At 38.6% G+C, this 19,733-nt stretch overlaps 4 protein-coding genes across 6 annotated transcripts; 3 read left to right on the forward strand and 1 right to left on the reverse strand.

Annotated features, from left to right (window-relative positions):
• Positions 1–45: 45 nt before the first annotated feature.
• LOC106917742 (caspase a-like) lies at positions 46–8,205 on the reverse strand. Of its 2 annotated transcripts, none has more exons than XM_088011986.1 (8): positions 8,070–8,205; positions 2,878–3,162; positions 2,578–2,666; positions 2,052–2,228; positions 1,721–1,955; positions 1,493–1,630; positions 1,301–1,410; positions 46–1,069 (listed from the first exon to the last, which is right to left on the reverse strand). In XM_088011986.1, exons 2-8 carry the CDS (start codon positions 2,954–2,956, stop codon positions 950–952), a joined length of 948 nt encoding a protein of 315 aa, XP_087868112.1. In that variant the 5' UTR covers positions 2,957–3,162; positions 8,070–8,205; the 3' UTR covers positions 46–949. The 2 variants fall into 2 exon arrangements, with proteins under 2 accessions (XP_087868112.1, XP_087868111.1); XM_088011985.1 differs by lacking the exon at positions 8,070–8,205 and adding an exon at positions 3,927–4,069.
• Positions 4,377–5,980, forward strand: LOC148155860 (caspase-1-like). 2 transcript variants are annotated; one of them, XM_088011988.1, is made up of 3 exons: positions 4,377–4,471; positions 5,285–5,557; positions 5,669–5,980. In XM_088011988.1, exons 1-2 carry the CDS (start codon positions 4,465–4,467, stop codon positions 5,551–5,553), a joined length of 276 nt encoding a protein of 91 aa, XP_087868114.1. In that variant the 5' UTR covers positions 4,377–4,464; the 3' UTR covers positions 5,554–5,557; positions 5,669–5,980. The 2 variants fall into 2 exon arrangements, with proteins under 2 accessions (XP_087868114.1, XP_087868115.1); XM_088011989.1 differs by having other exon boundaries at positions 4,390–4,471; positions 5,288–5,557.
• Positions 6,688–14,858, forward strand: rabgef1l (RAB guanine nucleotide exchange factor (GEF) 1, like). Its single transcript, XM_014986923.2, has 9 exons — positions 6,688–7,274; positions 7,814–7,999; positions 8,143–8,315; positions 9,045–9,223; positions 10,325–10,406; positions 10,932–11,064; positions 11,162–11,253; positions 11,334–11,590; positions 12,556–14,858. Exons 2-9 carry the CDS (start codon positions 7,830–7,832, stop codon positions 12,997–12,999), a joined length of 1,530 nt encoding a protein of 509 aa, XP_014842409.1. The 5' UTR covers positions 6,688–7,274; positions 7,814–7,829; the 3' UTR covers positions 13,000–14,858.
• Positions 14,859–16,251: 1,393 nt separating this feature from the next.
• LOC106917744 (Fc receptor-like protein 5) lies at positions 16,252–19,149 on the forward strand. The gene is made up of 6 exons (XM_014986928.2): positions 16,252–16,323; positions 16,419–16,454; positions 16,584–16,874; positions 17,537–17,809; positions 17,916–18,191; positions 18,297–19,149. The coding sequence occupies exons 1-6, from the start codon at positions 16,299–16,301 to the stop codon at positions 18,548–18,550; spliced, it is 1,155 nt and encodes a 384-aa protein (XP_014842414.2). The 5' UTR covers positions 16,252–16,298; the 3' UTR covers positions 18,551–19,149.
• The last annotated feature ends 584 nt before the right edge of the window (positions 19,150–19,733 follow it).

A 19,733-nucleotide genomic window follows, 5' to 3' on the forward strand; every position in this document is an offset into this window, starting at 1 on the left:
AAATGGCGGGACAGTCGGTTAACCCTTAACAAACCCACCATGAAAGACAAATGAAATATTATTTATTTGTATTTATACATTTGGGTCAACGATGTCTTTAGTAAATACATAGTATATTGAAATCTAACAAAAAGTGGTGGAATTTTTATGCTTAATAAAGATTCTCTTTATTTGAAATAAAGAAACCTCCACATTTCCACTGATGCAGTAGCCCCACCTGGAGGTCATAGAAAATGTCAGGTTATTTTTCTTTTCATTGAAGATAATATTCTTTATTGTTATGATATTTTTACTTGAAAACAACAACTAATTAAAAATAATAATAAAACAACAAGTAATTATATATTGGATTTTAAAAAAATCTCATCTCGCAACATAAAATTAACTTGTATGCCTAATTTCACTTCATGTAAACAACTGAAAGGAGCACATAATGTGAAAATGGATCATTTTCTACCACCCAAATTTCCAAGGATGAAATCAACAGTTTAAGGGAATATTGTGGATAAAACAGGAATGATTACCAGTTTGGCAGCATTTCATATATTTAAAACAACAAACATATTCACTATCATCTTTGTTGGTGACTGTTGTAGATGTGCTTGCTTCTGCGTGTGTTGAGAACTGTAAGAAGAAATTATCCTTCATAGCACCCTCAGAAAAATGCTTAGCTCCTTTCTTAACACCTGCAGAAAAAACCATATCTGGAGCCGCCACTGTCATAACTCAACATCCACTGATTATTACACAGAATCATAAACCCTTGGTCATTCTGCTCTAGACTGACAGGAGAATAAGTTCATATTGTTTGTTAATTGGTTGGCTAGTTGCTCAAACTAGCCAACCAAACTAGCTCAAATAAAACGTACAGAAAATTATTTTTAGTACAAAACAAGAAGTATAAAAAGTACTAGCAGTGCTGCTTCAAATCACACTAAGACGTGTGACATTAGTGATCGTTGTGCAGGAGGCCTTGAAAGAGGTAGAACTTCTTTAACAGCGAGTATCTGTCAATTGTTGGCATCTGTAGATTATCGTGGCTCCTAAATTGTTCAACATGCTGAATGACCTGTGGAGATTAAATGGTGTCAACAGTTAGCAAAAGTTTCATGATTAAATTAGCATAATCATTATTACTAATTATTTATAGTGTTTATGCTTCCTTTCGGAAAGTCTTTGAAATAAATTATTTGAGTATTTTCCAGTTCCATCCATCTTTTGCATATTTTGTATTTGAAACCTCATCTTCAAAAATGCAGTGCTCTAATAACTCCTTTTAGAACTCATAGCTTTTATATACCTTCCTGAAAAGATCAAAAATATCTTCCTGATACGACTCTGGGGTAAAAACCTTCACGATGTACTGGATGAGGAGAGACCCACGATCTGGTTGTCTGTATGACACAGTGTCTGAAGGAAGATGAGCAGGGATTAAAAAGTACTGAAGTTACAACCTACAATAAGTTCATCTAAAGTTTCACTTTAAACCCACCAGGTGTGCAGGAAAGCAGAGAAATAAAGTTTTTCTCTACGTGAACAAATTGAAGCTTGTCTGCTTCCAGATCCTCAGGTTGTGGAACATGATCCGCTGTGTTTGGACTGTCACTGACCAGAACGCTTCCTATTTGATCTGAAGCATAAAAAAGGCAATCAGGTGAGATGAGATCCTTCAATTAACTCACAGTGAGCTTTGGTATCTGCAGCAGCAGATCTGAGTCACCTCCTCTGCAGGCCTGTATGATGATGACCTTTGGTTTATCTATTAGTGCTGGACAGCCCTTGGAGCCCAAGTGTTTGAAAATGTTGTTGATTGGAAATTCATCTGGTTTGTCCTCTTTCCAGTCAACCCCAAGAATTTTCCCCAGCTGCCCATGAGACATGATAACCACAAACACGCTGTCGGTGTGTTTTAGTTTGGGATGTTTAGTGAACTCAATTAAAGCCTCATCGATCGCCTGAAAGAAGACAGAAAATCATGTCACCAGTTAATAATTAATTAATTAATCAGACAAGAATCTGTTTCATTTAATCTCCCGTCTAGAATAAAGTACCTTTCCAGTGAGGTTTGTGTATTTCACCACCTCATATCCCAGATTAGAAAGCAGTTTCTCCATGTTCTCCTCGTCTTTCTCTGCTCCCCTTCTGTTCAATTTTTCCTCAGAAAACTTGATATTAGTGATCAGCAGAGCTACGCGGTTCCTCAAGGAGGTTCGGGTCACAGGATAGACCTGAGAGACGAATGAGACGTAAAGAAACAAAAAAATATGTAAATGTTGATTTTAAAAAAAGAGCTGAACTGGAACCTAATATGTAAAGTTAAAGTGAGGTCGTTAATTATCATGTTATGTTTGCATTATGCAAAATTAGTTTCACTCAATCAACAGCAGAGTGAGAAAAATACAAATAACAAAATCAATCCCAAAGTAAAATAAATACTTATTTCACTACATGTAAAGATATATTTAAATTTGGTAATACATAGTAAAAACTTTTCACACAACTCACTTTCAGGGTTTCTGTATTTACATTGTTTTTTAATCAAAATAAACATTTAATCCATGATAACGTATTACTGACCTCTGGATTGTCCTGTTTGGACTTCCAGAACTTTTCCACGCTGGAGACTGAAGACGCTGATCCACTCTGAGCCACCGGGCCTGCTGCAGCTACATGATAAATAGAAATGTGTTGCTTTGAAAGAAGCATTTACATTACATTTATTAGAGCACATTTATGACTGCTTTATTATATTATCAACACTCATTGGCACCTCTGGTAAAGAGGTGAAAAATCTCTTTCTAATCTTAACTATCTCTTATTGCAGCAGCATACACACATAATTTTTCTTTTTTTTGAAAATGTGTGTAAGCCTCTTACCTGGCTGACCAGGCTGGACGTTGGACAGACCCAACTCACAGTATAGTGTATTATCCGTACTTTTCAGGTGAGCAATCATCTTGCTGCTGGCTTCATGTCCTTTCCTCTTCACCTTGTCGATGAGACAGCGTGCTTTATCCGCTCTGCTGTCGTTCTCTTCAACCACTGCATCCTTCTCCCCATCATTCAACACACCATCATGCAAAAGGCCATCCAGGAGCTGATTTATTACTTCTTTGGACACCTTGGCCACAAAGAGAGGCCTGACTCTCTCAAGCTCTTTATCTGAAATTCCAAGGATGCAGACACAAATAATGCAAACCTTTACAATAAATTCAGTAAAGTTAACAAAAATAAATACATAGACAAGGGATGCAGTTCAAAAGCTACTACAAGCATCAATAATTTAATGAGGGTATAAAACTAGAGCTTATTACATATTGTCACGTGGAAGCAGATTAATATGAAGTTTTATACTCTGAAAGTGTAAAGGAGTGTTATTTGTGTTTCACAGTTCTATTTTAGTACATAAAAATAAGAATAGAATACATTAGAGTTTGTGTTTGTGTGTGAAACAGTTCTGAATACCTTGTGGAATGCCCAGTACTCTAAACATTTTTTATTAAGCATTGAACGTGGCCGCACTAATTGTTTAGCCTCACAATGACTGATTTTGTTAGCGATATTGTAAACACTCTGGTGCATCTGAAGCGGTAAATAATTTTAAAACCTTTAAATACATGCAGTTTGTTTATTTCTGTACCGAAAAAGTATAATCAAAGCGGGATACAACAAAAAAAAGATTAATCGTCAAAGTGAAACTATAACGCGTGTCACGAGCAAAAAAATAAATCAAACGGTATAGCTCAACGATTTCGCGCTAATTGTCTAAAATCATAAACTGTACAGATCTGAGACAATAACTGACTTCTGTCACAATTCAGATAGATATAACCAGGCTGCCAGCTGTGGGTTTATTCGATGCGCAATGTGGCCAAAACGAATCTAATACCATTCATATCTGCAGAGCTTAAAGTTGTTCCTCTCACCTGCCATTGTTCTGTTTTTGTATCACTGAAATTTCCCAATGTATGTACATCAAAAACTTAAACTTGCAAACTTCCTGCTTGACTGCGGGTAATGCGCGCTGGATGACTTCCTGTTGGATATAAGGCTGAACGTCAGTAATGCAGCTGTAATGACAGCGTTACCGCTTAAGTATGGAAAAAACGTAATGCTTATTGGTTTTTAAATATTCCTTAGAGAACAATATTGTTTTTAGAAAACCTTCATTTGACTTTATCCGTTTCATCCGACCAAAAATAAAAGAAAACAATGCTTTTAATACGAGTGAAGAGAATATCACAAGCTCAAGTTTCATTAATGTTGTGCTGTTGAAACAATAAATATATATTATATTTCTTCCATGTACAGTTTTGATGTTATTAGTTTTGCTGATAAACAACAGGCATAGTCGTTGTTCATTTCATGCAGCAGCTGCAGCCTTGGACTTCTGGTTATGTGGTTGGGTCTCAAACAGCATGGGGTGGAGTTTACGCGGACAAAGTCTGCCACGTATTTGCAGCTATGGCAGGTAAGAAGACAGATTTTGTGGTTTAAATTCAAACAACTGCAAAAGCTTCACTCCAATTTCTATGACGATCCTCAAGTTTCGTGTTAGCGTAAACTTGATGAGTCGTCGGATTTCTGACCTGTCTTATAGTGGTTCTTGTGAAGTTCGTCTTTGCCCATATATAACTGGGCTACGTAAGAAGCAAAAATCGACATGAAAGTCCAACTTAAATTAGCGGTAGCTAATTTAGCTTGAACTTGAGTGATAACTTGATAACACTGAGTAATGCCTTAGAAATTGTGAGCACCAGCTATATGTATTTTTTTTTTAAAGGACACTGTCTTCCTTCCTTTTTCTCACCACAGCGTGTTTAGTTTCACTTTTGATGATTGTCAAATCCACAATTTATGTCAAGTTCAGCCAGCATCCTTTTAACTTGTTCTGCTCATCAACAAAACCTTTTATGAAAGGGTTAAAGGAGAATGTGCCTATAGATTTGAATGTTTCCTAAAAAGTGTTTTTTATTTATTTATTTTTTCATGAAGATCACATGTTCTTGCATGAATGTGGCCCTGAATACAGCCCTGTACTTCTGCCCCACATAAAACCAAAATCTTCCTGATATAATCTATTCTGCAAATAATAACAGAAATATTGAAAGTTAGTCTGTTGCTCTACTATAAAGACTAAAAGGTTTGTTATAGCAGTTGTAGTGTTGTCAGTGGTGTGGCTTTCTGTGCTACAAGACAAAAATAAAAGTTACAACCATTTCTGGTATCTCAATGTAAACAGACTGATCTCAGTTTTGTAAATGCATCTTCTTCTTTCTTTTAGCAGATAAACTTAAGGGGATTAGGACCAGCTTTGTGGACAAGTCCTCCAAAGAACTAATAAGTCAGCTCCTGGACGACCTGCTGGGGGATCAAGTCTTCAATGATGGGGAGAAAGACTCAATACTGGAGGAGAACAAGAGCCGTGCAGACAAGGCGCGCGCTCTCATTGATTCAGTGTGTAGGAAAGGAGATAAAGCCAGCCAGAAGATGATAGATCACTTTCAAAATAGAGATCCTACACTCTTCTCTGACCTCAACTTATCTACATAGCCAGGTACAATACCCAGTGAATCTAAAGTGAATTATCTTCACACAAAAAAAACCACATGCAGGTCAAAACTAAAAGCTCAGTAACAATATATTTTTTTCTTCTTTTTTTTTCCAGCTGCTGTGACTTTGGAGGAAAAATGATGTGCACTCATTCCAGCAGCAGCTGCTGCCTTGCAGACTGAAAAAAACAATCACAATAATTTTCCTCTGCCTTGATGGTTTTGTTTATAGCATGTATGTGAACTGATTTTTTTCTGCTGAGTTGCAGAGTAGATTGACGTGATGAAGAAAATGAACTGTTTTGTAAAAGCATGCCACTATAACATGATATGACTTGTTTTTTTTTTGTTTGTTTTCTTTTTTCTTTTTCAATTGTAAAACCTGTCAACATGTTCAGGGGCAAAATTATAACTTAACTTAGGTTACATTGCAAGTCTCTTTTTTTGGGTGGAGAGGAGATTCCAGATGCATTTTTGCACTGAAATGGCATGGGAAAAAAATGGTTTTCAAAGGCCATACAGAAAAAAAGAAAAAAAAAATCATACAAGATCTAGTGATGGGAGTTTTAGGAATATATGACCGAGTTTGTGACTTTAAATGCAAAACAAGGTCACTTCACAGACAACTCAAAACTAAGTGAACTGAAAACAGAAACCAGAAACTCAATGGACATTTGTCTGGGAAATAGGGCAGCTGGAACATGATGTGTACCGACAGAATATAGAGCAATATAATCAATTAAATACATTTAAAAAATACATTTCCTTAAATTGAAGACTACGCAATACCAGTCTGGTATTTTTATTTTTCCCTAAAAACGATTTCCTGAAATAACATAAATAATTCATCAACTGTTGTGACCCCAACTTAATTTAACCTGATTTATTTTCAGCCGCACGCTTTTAAGTATCCAAAAACAATGTACTGTATCCAGTTTTTGAAGCACTCTTTTCTTTATGCCAAATAAATTATAGTGTTGCACTCATGAATCAGACAGCAGTCCTTCTTCAGTTTCGGCAACTTTATTTGCCCCACGCTGTATCTACTTTATTTTTTTGATTTGTTCTTCTCAGAAGCAGCCAGGCACAGACACACAGAAACCGTTACAACGTTTCTTATTCCTCGCGCTACAACGTTACAACTGGTCAACGGACCCACGTCCGCTATCCAACCACTCAGTGACGTAGCACGCAGCTCAGATGCTTCTGCGGCTGGCCATAAACAACTGGGCAAATAAAATATATTAAATAAATGAAGATAGTGTTTTATCCATAAATTTAGAAAAAACATACTTTATTTTATTTTATTTAAATAAAATACTTCTAGGATGCAACAATAGCACTGTAACCTAATGAAAGACCATCTAGCTTAATGTCACTTCAGTTCTTTTATTCTAAATTGTTTATTTTTGTTGAATACAATTAGGTGAGTGTGTTATTGTTGTTTGTGTTGTCGTTATTATTAATAAGAAAAGTTTGCAATAGAAGTTCATAAGTTTAATTGTTTTTACTCAAATTACTTTTTGTCGATCCAAAAGCTAACGGTAGGGGGAGACAAAAGATTCCCTTTAATTTTTAAACCCACAAAGAAGAATCTGTCAGAGAAGATGGCTCCAAGACGAAGCTAATTGTTTAGCTGATGTAAATCTATCCACCACCAACAGGCTGGAAACTGCGGTGACAAAATTACCAGATAACCAACCCCTTGAGACGAATAAGACCGTATGTTTACATACAATTCATACAAATAATATGTAAATAACATTTATGTATGTGACAGTAGTCTAGCTCAAGTAGCAGTGGCTAATGATTGGCAAACAGTTAATTAGCTTGTAAATTTTGTGTTTTTGAGAACGAGACGTTGTTTTCAGCTTAAACGTCATTCTTTAGTATTACGATGATATGTCAGAAATTGTTTATAGCGTGTGTCACCAACTGACAAAGAGTATTTACATAGTTTAAGTGTCTTCGTGTATACGAGCTAATGCTAACTTAGCTGATAGCTGTACATTCCTTTAGACAAGATGTGCCTCTGACATCAGACCTGTTGAAATGTCTTCGAGTTAGTCCGCTTAGACTAAACGTAATGAACGACAGAAGAGCTCAAATGATAAAATTTGTTCAAATTCAAGCTTCTGTTGACTTAAGCGACGAAATACTTTAAATAGTTTGATGAGCAAAGTAGCAATTAATGTACTTGCAGATGAACTTTTTGGATGCGTTTGGCTATTTTACGTTTTTCTCTCTTTCTGGTTCCTCAGCTGTCACTGAGGAACGATGAGCCAGAGACGTGGCATCCATGTGGACCAATCTGAGCTGCTCTGCACAAAAGGATGTGGGTTTTATGGCAACACAGCCTGGCAGGGTCTGTGCTCAAAGTGTTGGCGAGAGGAAAATCAGCGAGAAAAGCAAAGGCAAATTCAAGAAGACTGGGCTCTTGCTGAAAGGTTTGCATTCACACCGTGTCTTTTCTGCAAAAAATAAAGCCACCAAAGTGTTTAAGACCTGTCCGCTTACCTTATGAAAACTTGGCTCTTGTGCTACTGTTCATCTCGCAAGCTTTTCAGTTGTTCTGTCGTCATCTTCCCAGGCTGCAGAGAGAGGAAGAGGAAGCATATGCAAGCAGGCATCAGAGGGCACAATCACAACCTGCAATCACTCCCTTCAACAAGTTTGAAGAAAGAAAGACAAAGGAGAAGTCCAGCAAAGTCAACACAGTCACAAAGTTTTTCACTCCATCAACAAAAACACCACCCAAGAAGGGTAATCTGTCTTGAACACACACACACTGGTTGGTTCTAAGTTTATTTTTAAAATTTTTCTTCCTGGATCCACCTCCTGTGTAACAAAACCGTATGCTCCACCCACAAGCCGCATTGGTGCAAACGCAAATAATCATTACATAAATATTTGCTTAATGTTTGAAATCTTTATCTTTTTTCTCTTTTGTTGTGCAAAACTGTTGCAATAACTTATGTTTAAATATATCAATCAGATGATAAGATGCCTTTTGCTGGCCTTTTTTCCTGTTTTACAAGCACAATTACTTAACTCTCTTCCAGGAGCTTAATATGTGGTGTGTAATGCTATATCACAAATTAACCTGAAACTGGGTGTTTGGCCTGGTCTTTGAGAAATCCTTTCAAATTCTTGAATGCATTTACCTAGAAACAACTGACAGATTTTGCTGAATTTCACTTCTCTTTAAAGCGGGAAATGTCGAAATTCATAGCCTGTTATTTAATTCAGTTTATTTACACAGCGACATTTCACCAACAAATGACACCTTGAGCTACAGAAAAATAATTTCAATGCAATCACATATAAATTCCAGTTAAACCTAGTTATCAAAATTGTAGATTTGTTCTCCCTTCATTTTACCCATATCCCTGGATATTTATGATTGAAAGAAAGCCCTACTGACACTTACAAAGACTGCAGCACAGTAAATACAAACCTATAAAATTATTGTCTGTTGTTGTCTTCCCCCAGATGCCGGTGCTGCCGACGCTCAGTCGACTCCGAGCTCCAGCTCCTCAGCCAGTCGCCAGCCCATTCCACACAGTGACCGCGCAACGCGAGAGTTCATAGATTTTCTGAAGTCGGTGAAGTCTGGCAGGGAAATCTTTAAGCAGTGTCGGGCTTTCACTGAGGACATGGTGTACAAGCGGGTGAGCTTTGATCCGTCCAGGTGGCCTGGTTATTACTCCCATTTCAACTTGTTACACGTTTATGGTCACGTTTATGCTCTCACTCAGACGGCTCTTAAAGAGGAGGAAGCTTTTAATTCACTGCATCGTTTTCATTACCGTCTGCCACCATTCATTGAAAGATTACACATTTTAGGATCATATATCCTTGAATAAGTCAACTTTTTGATGATACGTGATAAGCGTAAAGTAAAAGCATAACCCCTTGAACTTCTCCACATTTAGTCATTTTACAGCCACCAACTTCCTGTTTCTTTGTTGTTGTTTCTTGTATAGTTGAGCATGAAGTAATCCAAAATGAATTAGAAAACCTTTAAGACATAGGGGAAAAAAAGCTTTTCAAACTGCTGTAAACTGCAACATTCAGATGCTTTCACTTCAGTTTTGATATTTCATTGAAATTCAAAGAATAGTCCTAAAATCTTGGAACGTCTTCCCCTGAAACTTTTACCTTGATGTAATTTCCTTTAAGAAAAACAAAAGGTTGTTTTGTTTTTATGATAAGTAAGCAGTTTAAAAATGTTTACAGCATTTATTGCTGATCTTGCTGCCTAAGTTATTAAGATGACATTGATCTAGAGTTGTTCCGATCAGATATTGATACACTCGTTTTTTGTTTTTCTGTTTTCTGATATCAACCAAAAACAAAAAAAAACCCGAATGTCTGATTATATCGGTCTGCATCTAAAATCTCAGTTGTAATCGTGCCAATAGAAGCAGTATTCTGCAGCATTTAGTCTGCCCCAGGATTTCCATCCAGCACTGTTTACATCCCACCTGAGGAACCATTAGTTAGTAACAAATGTGTCAGTTGTTCTTGTACCTATTGTTGTCGAGTATTGTTCTCTGTTTGAGTAATATCACGTGATCAAGCCTTTTTCTAACTTTCCACATGACAAAATCAGCAATGAAAGTAAGCATGATTCGTGCTCATATCACATCAGATCGATATCGGTGTTGTATCGGAAGTGAAGAAGTTGTATCGGGATGCCTCTTTTGCAATCAGTGTGAAATCTGAATGCGATTCATTCCGACTTCTTGTATTTTTCTGTCCCTTTCCAGGACATGGGAGCCGACGAGCTGTCGGAGTGTGTGCAAGACTTCTACCAGAACCTCTCGGACCGACTTCAGAACCAGTTCAAAGGTGCTTCAGCGGTCAAATATATGTTTTTTTTGTTGTTAGTAAAAACCATACAGTGAGAAATGTAGCTGATGGCGAAAATTCAACCTGGAAGACTCCATCCCCTCCGTTCGCCCATCGGTGTTATGCTCATCTCCGACCTCAGCACTGGACCTCACCCGGTGTGTCCAATCATCAATCAAGCTCTGCATAAAAGGATCCACACCCGAGCCGTCAGCCGCTTCCCAGCTGCGTTCAACCCACCACCGCCCCTTCTCCACCCACATCCTTCTGCTCTCCAGGATGGCACCCTTTCCAGACCACCACCACCAGTGTCGGGTCCTGGGGGAGAGCATCCCTAATCGGTTATCGGGATGTTCATCAAGTTCACATCAAATCTCAGCTCAAATCAGCTGCCGGGGCCCGAGCGCCAAAGAACTGTTATTCATTGCTTTCATTAAATCTTTTAATTGTTCCTTTTTCTTCGTCTGAGTCTTTCCAGATTGAATAGCGCTTGTGAAAAGTATTTATCGGATTGCGGTGTAACAGGTTCGACAGAGCATGTGGAGAGGGTGATGGATGAAGTGGAGAAGTACATGATGACCCGACTTTACACGGAGGTTTTCTGTCCCGAAACCACAGACGACGAGAAGAAAGACTTGGCTATTCAGAAGAGAATCAGGTTTGAGAACATAAACTCCAGCGATTTTAGTTAAAAAAGAAGAAGAAGAAAAAAAAGACAGTAAATGTGACATTATTCTGTTTGTGTTTGGTTCCAGAGATTTGCACTGGGTCACCATAGAAATGCTGTGTGTGCCGGTGGACGAAGAGATCCCAGAGGTCTCGGACAGCGTAGTCAAAGCTATTACAGGTGAGTCTCAACCTGGGTTTGTTTTTGCCTGATTACTCAAGTTACGTCACTCCTCTTCTAACATGTCTGCCTAATTTCAGATATAATTGAAATGGACTCAAAGCAGGTACCCAAAGACAAGCTGGCGTGCATCACCCGGTGCAGCAAGCACATCTTCAACGCCATCAAAGTGAGCAAGAAGGAGGCCGCGTCAGCCGACGACTTCCTCCCCACTCTCATCTACATCGTGCTGAAGGCAAACCCTCCGCGGCTGCAGTCCAACATCCAGTACATCACCCGCTTCTGCAACCCCAGCCGACTCATGACCGGAGAGGACGGATACTACTTCACTAACCTGGTGAGGAAATGAGAAGAACGTGTTTAGCAACATGCAAACCATTGTCCGGCCTTGAGCACAGTCTTGAAAGGGGTTGAAATTTTGCTGACATCTTTTCATGAAGAGAGAATTAATATTAGAAGTGCAGAGACATTACACATGAACGGTCTTGTGTCTTTTTATTTTGACATTTATGTGCAATTCTTATAAAAACATAAAAAAAGATCTACTCTACTGCTGTGGATAAACACATAGTTATTCTAAAAAAAATTCTATTTTATTCAATGTAATATTGTCGATATGATAAATATATATACTTCTATTAAAGCGTGGCTCCAGTTTGAGTGAGTTCAAATTCATTTTATGAGACACAACAGTGTTATAGAAGTGTTTCCATTCACCTGTTGATCCATCCATCAGTCTGTTTTTTATATTCATCCATCCATCCAGCTAACTGTCCATCCGTCGCTTCAGGTTGTTGTTTTTTTTTTTTTTTGTAGATTGCTTATTTAAAGCCTGACTACTGCAGCAAAATTTGTGATCTCTATTTGTGAACATTAGTGCTTAATTTGTGACTTTTAACCCCGTTTAGAAAAATAGGCCAAAATCTTGTCTTTAAGAAAAATCTGTACATTTGAGTCTGGAAAAATGACTTTTTGAAATTACCTGTATGTTTTACCTCTGGCTTAGAAACCATTTTGTTTTGTTTATATTTAACTCAAGATTCCTGACATCAAGTAATTTGTGGTATTTTTTTTATCAGTGTATCGCAGTCCTCCTGAGCCTAACATTTCAGTCCCTAAAGGTTTAGAATATGAAAGCATCCAGCAGGGGGAGCTGTTAGCCCACATCATGTATTCTCTATCTCATTGCTGTTAATCCCCAATAAATTAAACATTTTTTAAACGAATCTAGGTCTAAAGAGCGTTGTTGTTGGGTCCATGATATAATTGTCATTAACATCTCTCTGTGCCTCCTCTCCACAGTGCTGTGCAGTGGCCTTCATAGAGAAACTGGACGGTCAGTCTCTGAACATGAGCTCTGAGGAGTTTGAGCTCTACATGTCGGGCCAGGCGTCTCCGAACTGGCCACGGCCCACCGCTGCCTCCGCCTCGTCCGCAGGCGGCGCAGCCCTTACCCAGGTCCACAGCAGCCTGGACCTGCTGACCGGACTCGGCGAGAGGCAGGAGCGGGTCGTAGAGAAGGCTCGGCAGCTGGAGAGCGACCTAATAGACTGGACAGATGAAGTGGAGCAGAAAGTGCAGAGCGCGCTGGAGAGCTTTCCGCTCGACACCCAAAGCACCACAACGAACGCGGCCGGCGGGACGACGACGACGCCGGCGGCCGCAGCGTCGTCCGCGATCGACTCTGAAAATGTAGAGAACGAGCTGCTGCCCCCGCCGCTGCAGCCTCAGGTGTTTGCTGGTTAATAGGAAAACGTCTGCTCTGCAGAAAAATCACCTGGAGGTTCTACTCCATCTTCCCGTGTGTTCTCTTTATCGTCCGTAAGCACATGTAGCGTCTGGATCTGGAGTGTTCATCCATCCATCTGTTCCCTTAGAAGCTATAAAAACACGCTGAGTAGTAACTCAACTATTGGATTTGAACTGAGTGCTTTACCTCCTCAAAGGAGGTAGACCAGATGATGGCTTCGCTGTAAAGGCGCAACGATCTTCACTGCAAAAAAAAAAAAAAAAAAAAAATCTTACAAAGTATATTTGTTTTGGTTTCTAGTGCAAGTATCTTAGTATACTTGAAATAAGTTGAAAATAATCTGCCAGTGGAACTGGAGCTTTTTCTTCAATTTTAAGGAATTGTTTACTTAAAATAAGCTCCCGTATGTTGCTGAAAAGTTACTTGTAAGTTAGTTTTGCCTTATTTCAATTCTACTAAGATATTTGCACAAGAAACTAGACCAAAAATATTTGGTAAGACTTAGTGTTTTTGCATTGTTCTCGTTTACCTCATCACAAAAAGAGACAAATAAGTGAGTAAATTTAACCATAGCTCCACATGAGACGGAGCAGTGGAGCGCATCAGGGCAGACCCCAACCATCTTGTGTGGTTCCTTTCACTGCAACGGAGGAAAACACTCCACTATAAGCTCTTCCAAAAAACTTCTCCTCTTCCACTACCTACAGTACCTCAGTACTTTTTATAGCTGTTACATTTGTACAGTAGTGATAAATGGCGTGTTTGAGTCCTAAACCTTCAGCCATGATGCAAAACATCCAGAAAAAAAAAATTAACCAAACAATAGGATAGTAAATTCCAGTTTAGAAACCAAAAAGAAAGACGTGTAAAAATCTGAATGATCAAACTCCTCTATTACTAATGTTGCTCTTCAAGTCATGCCTGTGTTTCGTGCTGAATTTAGCTTGTATTTCCCAGAAATAACCAGAGAGAGAGTGTGTGTGTATGTGTGTGCGTGCGTGTGTGTGCACAATGACTGTGCATGTGGATAAGCGTGCATGTGTGCTGCATGTTGTTCCCGACAATTTGAAGACGAAGAAGAAAAATAATCGGCACCAGTACGTCCAAATACTGTCTAGTCCGGTTTTTATGACCCGTCATCATCAGCTGGATGTTCAGATTTTATTTTTCTATAAAGTGTCAGAATATATCGACATTTCTTTGATTAGTTTAAACCTGTAATATTTACAGTGGCGAATGAGCATGGATGCCGCGTAACACGACGAGCGATCTGGTTTCCAAGAGGCCGACATCTCCACTAAAAAAAAATAAACGTCTTAGATTAAACAATTTATCACCATTTGCTCCGTCAAATATTTTAGACCAAAACAAAAGAAATATCTTGTTTTCCTGCAAATGCAGGACAAAGCAGTCACCCTTACAGCTTTAGTTGCTTCATTGTAGTTATTTTTCTTTTGTTGTTTAGTTTGATTTTAAAGATAGGAAAGTCTGTATTTTGGCAGACTCGCAATGAGAGAAATGCAATAGGCACACATTTTACACTTGAGCTTTGTTTTTGTTTTATTGTATTGCAATGACATTTGCATCCGGAGAGCAGTATGCACCTGCCGTTTGAAAGCCTGGTCTTGTACTACACCGCTATGGCTTGAAAACCTTTTTAATTTTGCACTGAAAGCTGAAGTTATTGAACAAGTGTTTTAACCCATTTGTTTGATTATAGGTTTGTTATAGTTCCAGATTGGAGAGATTAACTCAAAACTGCCTTTAATTTAAGACATAATTTATTGAGAGAGTTTTCATCTACCTACATCTACGGGAGTGGAACGACAGTGGTTAATAAAATCGAAACTCTGTACTCGTATGTGTGTAGCTGCTGTTTTTCATGACTTAACATTACCGCACTGGCATGAGTCACGCTTCCTCATTAAAACATAAATTCTGAGATTTTATGAATCTGAGAATGTACCACGGTAATTTTCTGCACATTGAACAAGAAACTGATGAAATAGTAAACATTTGCAGTCTGAGTTAAGAGTTCAGCAAAAAAAACAAAAAAAACACAATACCTGAAAAAGTGGCACAGATTTGAGCTGTTCTGGTACCATAGTGCCAAATTTTACACCATCCATCCAGGACATGTACTATACAAAACTCACATATTTCAGAAGTGACGGGACATGATATTTCACAAAATGTGCTAATTTCTTTTAACTTATACTCACGTAAATTACAATTGTGTGGTCAGCAAAATTGACAAAGAAACTGCTAGAGAAGAGTTAATAGTTTCATGTCCATCTTGGGCTGAAAGTTCAGTGCTCCTCTGAGTCATATAAGTATTGAGTTTATAGTGAAAATTCCTCTGCCGTGTCAGCCACTTCAAGCCTTCGGTATGCTGAGGTGAGTGCATCTTCATCAATGAAAAGGATAGTAGAATGGAATGAAATTGGGTAATGTTGATATCAAGTATTTGCTTTGACATTTGGACTTATTTTGTAACCATCTCTTTAAGTTGTCAGACTTTTATTTAACATGGCCAATAAAAATGAGCGGCATCCTGGTTTAGGTGGAGATCAGACTCTGTTAGAGTAACGTGTGTAAAATAAAAAAAGTCTTAATGGGTTTTATTTACATAAACATCCTCATATAATTCCAGACCAGATGTGCAATAGTGGAACAGGGATACTGCAAACAGAATAGTGTCCCAGCTACATAATTCACCACCACCTGTTTATTGAAGAGTGTAAAATAAACGCTCCTTCACTCAACTTCTGTTCTGATAAACTAGTTGTTTCTTTTCATTATTAGTTTTGGTTTCTCAGTGGGTGTTGGCCCAGTTCATAGGAAGATATGACTTCTGAGAGGAGTTTTGGGTGGGATTTTCAGTTCCCCTTTCCATTGTTTTGCTAAATTTCCATGATTAAGTTATACCTAAGAAGAGATGGAGGAAATCCTGTGACACGGTTTATAACAGGTCAAAACAACAATAACTTTTAAAAAAAGTAAAATATAAGTAATTTGTTGAGGGGACGAAACAATAGCCGAGCTCAGAGTTCTGCATACCGCTACTGACTAAAATTTTAGTGACTTATCCGGCAAACGTTAAAGTCGAATATTTCCAAATATGTTTAATGAAAATGAAGCATTTTTTTTTTTATATTAAATAGTATAAAACAAACAATTGATGAGACAGCACTTTTTGGGATGGAGGACATCCTGTGTGAAGACAATTTCACTTCTCCTTTTATTAGAATAAAGCATTCAGTCTTATCTGACTCTAACACACAAACTGAGCACAATGGAAGCGGTAACTTCATTCCTCGGTAGGTTTTAATTTTGATTACTTTGATATGATCTAACATATTTGATAACATGATGCTATCTGCTCTCACTAAACCTTTATCACTCTCTGTTTCAGTTCTTTCATTGTTACCACAGCTCATAGTGTCTGAGGGTAAGTCCTTAATACAACTACGTCATTGGGAAAAAATTTATAAATCTTTCAGATGATAGTTTATGACTTTATGGTAAGCAGCTAATCATATTTTTTCCCCCTGACACACGGTTTGTTTTCTCTCTGCAGTTCCCACTTCAACCTCGTACAGGGCCGTCGTGGAGATCGTTTCGGGAGATTCCAGGATCTTCAGTGGGGAACGTCTGAGCCTGAGATGCATCATCCCTGATCCTTACCAGGCCTCCTGGGGTTACCTGTGGTTCAGGGGATCTGTGCAGCTTCCACAGACTGGCGAGATATTCCAGCTGTGGAACGCCAACGTTAAAGAAAGCGGCAAATATTCCTGCCAAGGAAAGAAAGAGACGGATGTGGGAAGCATAAAAACACTAAGGAGTCTACCTTATGAGATCCATGTTGATGGTAAGATCTTGTGTTCAACAAGAAACAAACGTTTTTTTGGTTTTTCTTCCTCTTTCCAATATTTCCAAAACTGTCAAACGGCAAATTCTTCCTGACCTGGTCAACTTCTTCTTTAGCACTGAGCCAGGGGCTGGTGGTGACTTAAAATTTTATCACGGTATTGTGACAACGATAAAAGTGACGATAAGAACTATTTACTTTTTTTTTTTTTTTTATGTAACTGCTCGGTCATGTAAAACCAAATTATATTTCTTGAAAAACATTACCCATTTGAAAAGTCCCTCTTTATGCTTCTTTTGGACATCAGTCACATAAAAAAAAACGTGATTTGTATCACTAAATGGCAAACAGTAGCTGCATTTAGTCATATTTTCAAAATAATTGATATGTTTTTATTGAACAAACTGGAGAAAACAGTAAAAACAATCCTTATAATGCAGACATTCATGGGTTTTAATAAGCATCAATAATTGAAATTTATTATGACAACAATATATCAAAATACTTAAAATACATTTATTGTGATAAATGATAAACGATACGATAAATGCTCACTCCTACACTGAACTGCAAAATCAAGCTTCCTCTATCAAATACCCTCAATTAAAAGCCCATCACTCACTAAATGACTAAGGGAAAACTTTTTTCTTTGTCTTTTTCAGGAGGATTTGCCATCCTACAATTGGCAAAACGCTCTGTCCTCGTTGGAGATGCCCTGGATTTGAAATGCCATCTCCGAGGGAACGCTCCCGTCCACCAGACGATCTTGTACAGAGACGGGATTCAAGTGATGGTGCAGAGCGGGAGCAGCTTAAATTTCCACCTCCCCCATGTCACCCTGGAGGATGAAGGAAGGTACTCATGCAGGGTATCCTGGGACCTGAGTCGACGTACACACTCCGTGATGTCAGTTCCCACTCTGGTGAATATCTTAGGTGAGTTAAACGTTTATGTTTAGCGAGATACGGACCAGTACCAGAAACCAATCCCCAGAGATTTAACTTGTAAGTAACTTTTGTTTCTTCATTTGATCTATCTCAGAGGTTCTAGCCAAGCCGGTGTTGGAGATTGACAAAGACAACGCCCAGCTTGGACGGAATAAAATGAACCTCATCTGCCACGTCCAGTACAACGCCCCTGCCCCAGCCCCTCCTGTAAATTACTATTTCTACAAGAACAACAATCTGCTGGGGCCGGCAACCTCCCTGAACCACATGCACGTCAATACGGCTGCAGGATGGTACAGCTGCAGAGCCAAGGTGCCAAAGCTGGATATCGTGAGGTGGAGCGAGCCCCGGAGCTTCGGAGAGGTCACAGGTGCTTAAGAGTAAATCTGCTCTGTTGATTATTACACTTCGTGGTGAAAAAAGCACTTTGAAGTCAGGCTGGACTTCTAAGGTGACCTTCTACTTGACCCTACAGGGCCACCATTGATGCCTCCCCATCCTCATCACAGAAATCAGATGACATCCAGATCACCCGTACACACCTTCTCGGCTCCTGAGACTCAGCCTGCATCCCCCAAATACTTTGCTTCAACACCGTCTTTCAATCAGCGCACAGAGAGTCCCAGCCCGTCTGAGGCTCCAGACCCAACCAGTCTGCCGACTTCAGACCGGCTGCCAGGCCAAACGCAAACCCCAGAGCCTCAGGGTGTGTCCTGGGGACTATTTTAGAAAGTCCTGTAAAGGTGTGACTGACATGAAATTTTCACCAGGTGTTGGTAACAACCTCAGTTCTTTGTTTTTAACCAATCATGAGATGTTGCTTGTGTGACGCCTTGGTAATGACTCACCCTTCTATAGGCCGTCATTTTGGACTGGTCCTAACAAGGGGCAGGATGGTTTTCTAATCACTGGTAGATTTCAGCTGGTTTCTTGGCTTTCTGTGACTTTTTTCCACATCCTTTTCAGTACTTTTCACATTATGACACACAACTTAATTTCTATGTATGGATTATGTGGGTTGTTATCAATACCAGGTGAAAATCTCATGTCAATAGCACCTTTAGAAATATATCTACTATGAAAAACTGTGATTTTTTTTTTACCAGCTGTACCTGGAAACTCCTTTTAAACCGTACCATCGTACCTAGCAGAGCAATACTCTGAGGCTTTCTAACAATTATTAACACCACCCTACTGTTCTGCTGTAATAGTTATGTGTTAATAATTCTTCGCATCAGTTTTGTCTGAGTCTCATGAAACTAATGTTCAATACAGTAAGAAAGAACAAATATTGTGTTTTAACCCAATAAAACTTTCGATAAGCTGCATGAACAGTTGACTTTATTTTCAATAAACTTTTTTCTTTTTTACAATCCTACAGCACATGAAAACATTTTAAATATTGGAAAACATGTGGGATTAACTTGCCGATAGATATTACTAGAATCTTCTGCACTAGAAAAAAATATATCAGATAAAAGTTTGAAAACAATAGCAGATCACAGACATTATTTGCTTAGTTAACACTCGCTGACAGTCAAGATAGTTACAGTGTTGTCAGAAATTATTTACACCCTTTTGTGTTTTCCACAGTTTATGTTACAGACATATCCTGGAACTGATTATAAAGTGGTTTTCTGCATAAAAAATAGCAGTGGAAACATGTTTTCAAATATTCTTGGATATTAAGAAAATTATGTAACATAAGGGTTGCATCCTTGAGATGCTTCTTCAACTTGATTTGAGTCCATTGATGGTAAAGTCATCTGAAATCATCCGCACTTGTCTATATGTGCTTTCATATTAAAGCAATTAAGTCAAATACATTGTCTGTGGATCTCGGAGACTAAATCATGTCAAAAAACAGATTTTGGACGTCCCAAAAAGCGTTTTAACCAAAATTATTTGAATA

The sequence above is a fragment of the Poecilia mexicana genome, unplaced genomic scaffold, assembly GCF_051168715.1.
Source record: "Poecilia mexicana isolate PSO_F unplaced genomic scaffold, ASM5116871v1 scaffold_13, whole genome shotgun sequence".
NCBI lineage: Eukaryota > Metazoa > Chordata > Actinopteri > Cyprinodontiformes > Poeciliidae > Poecilia > Poecilia mexicana.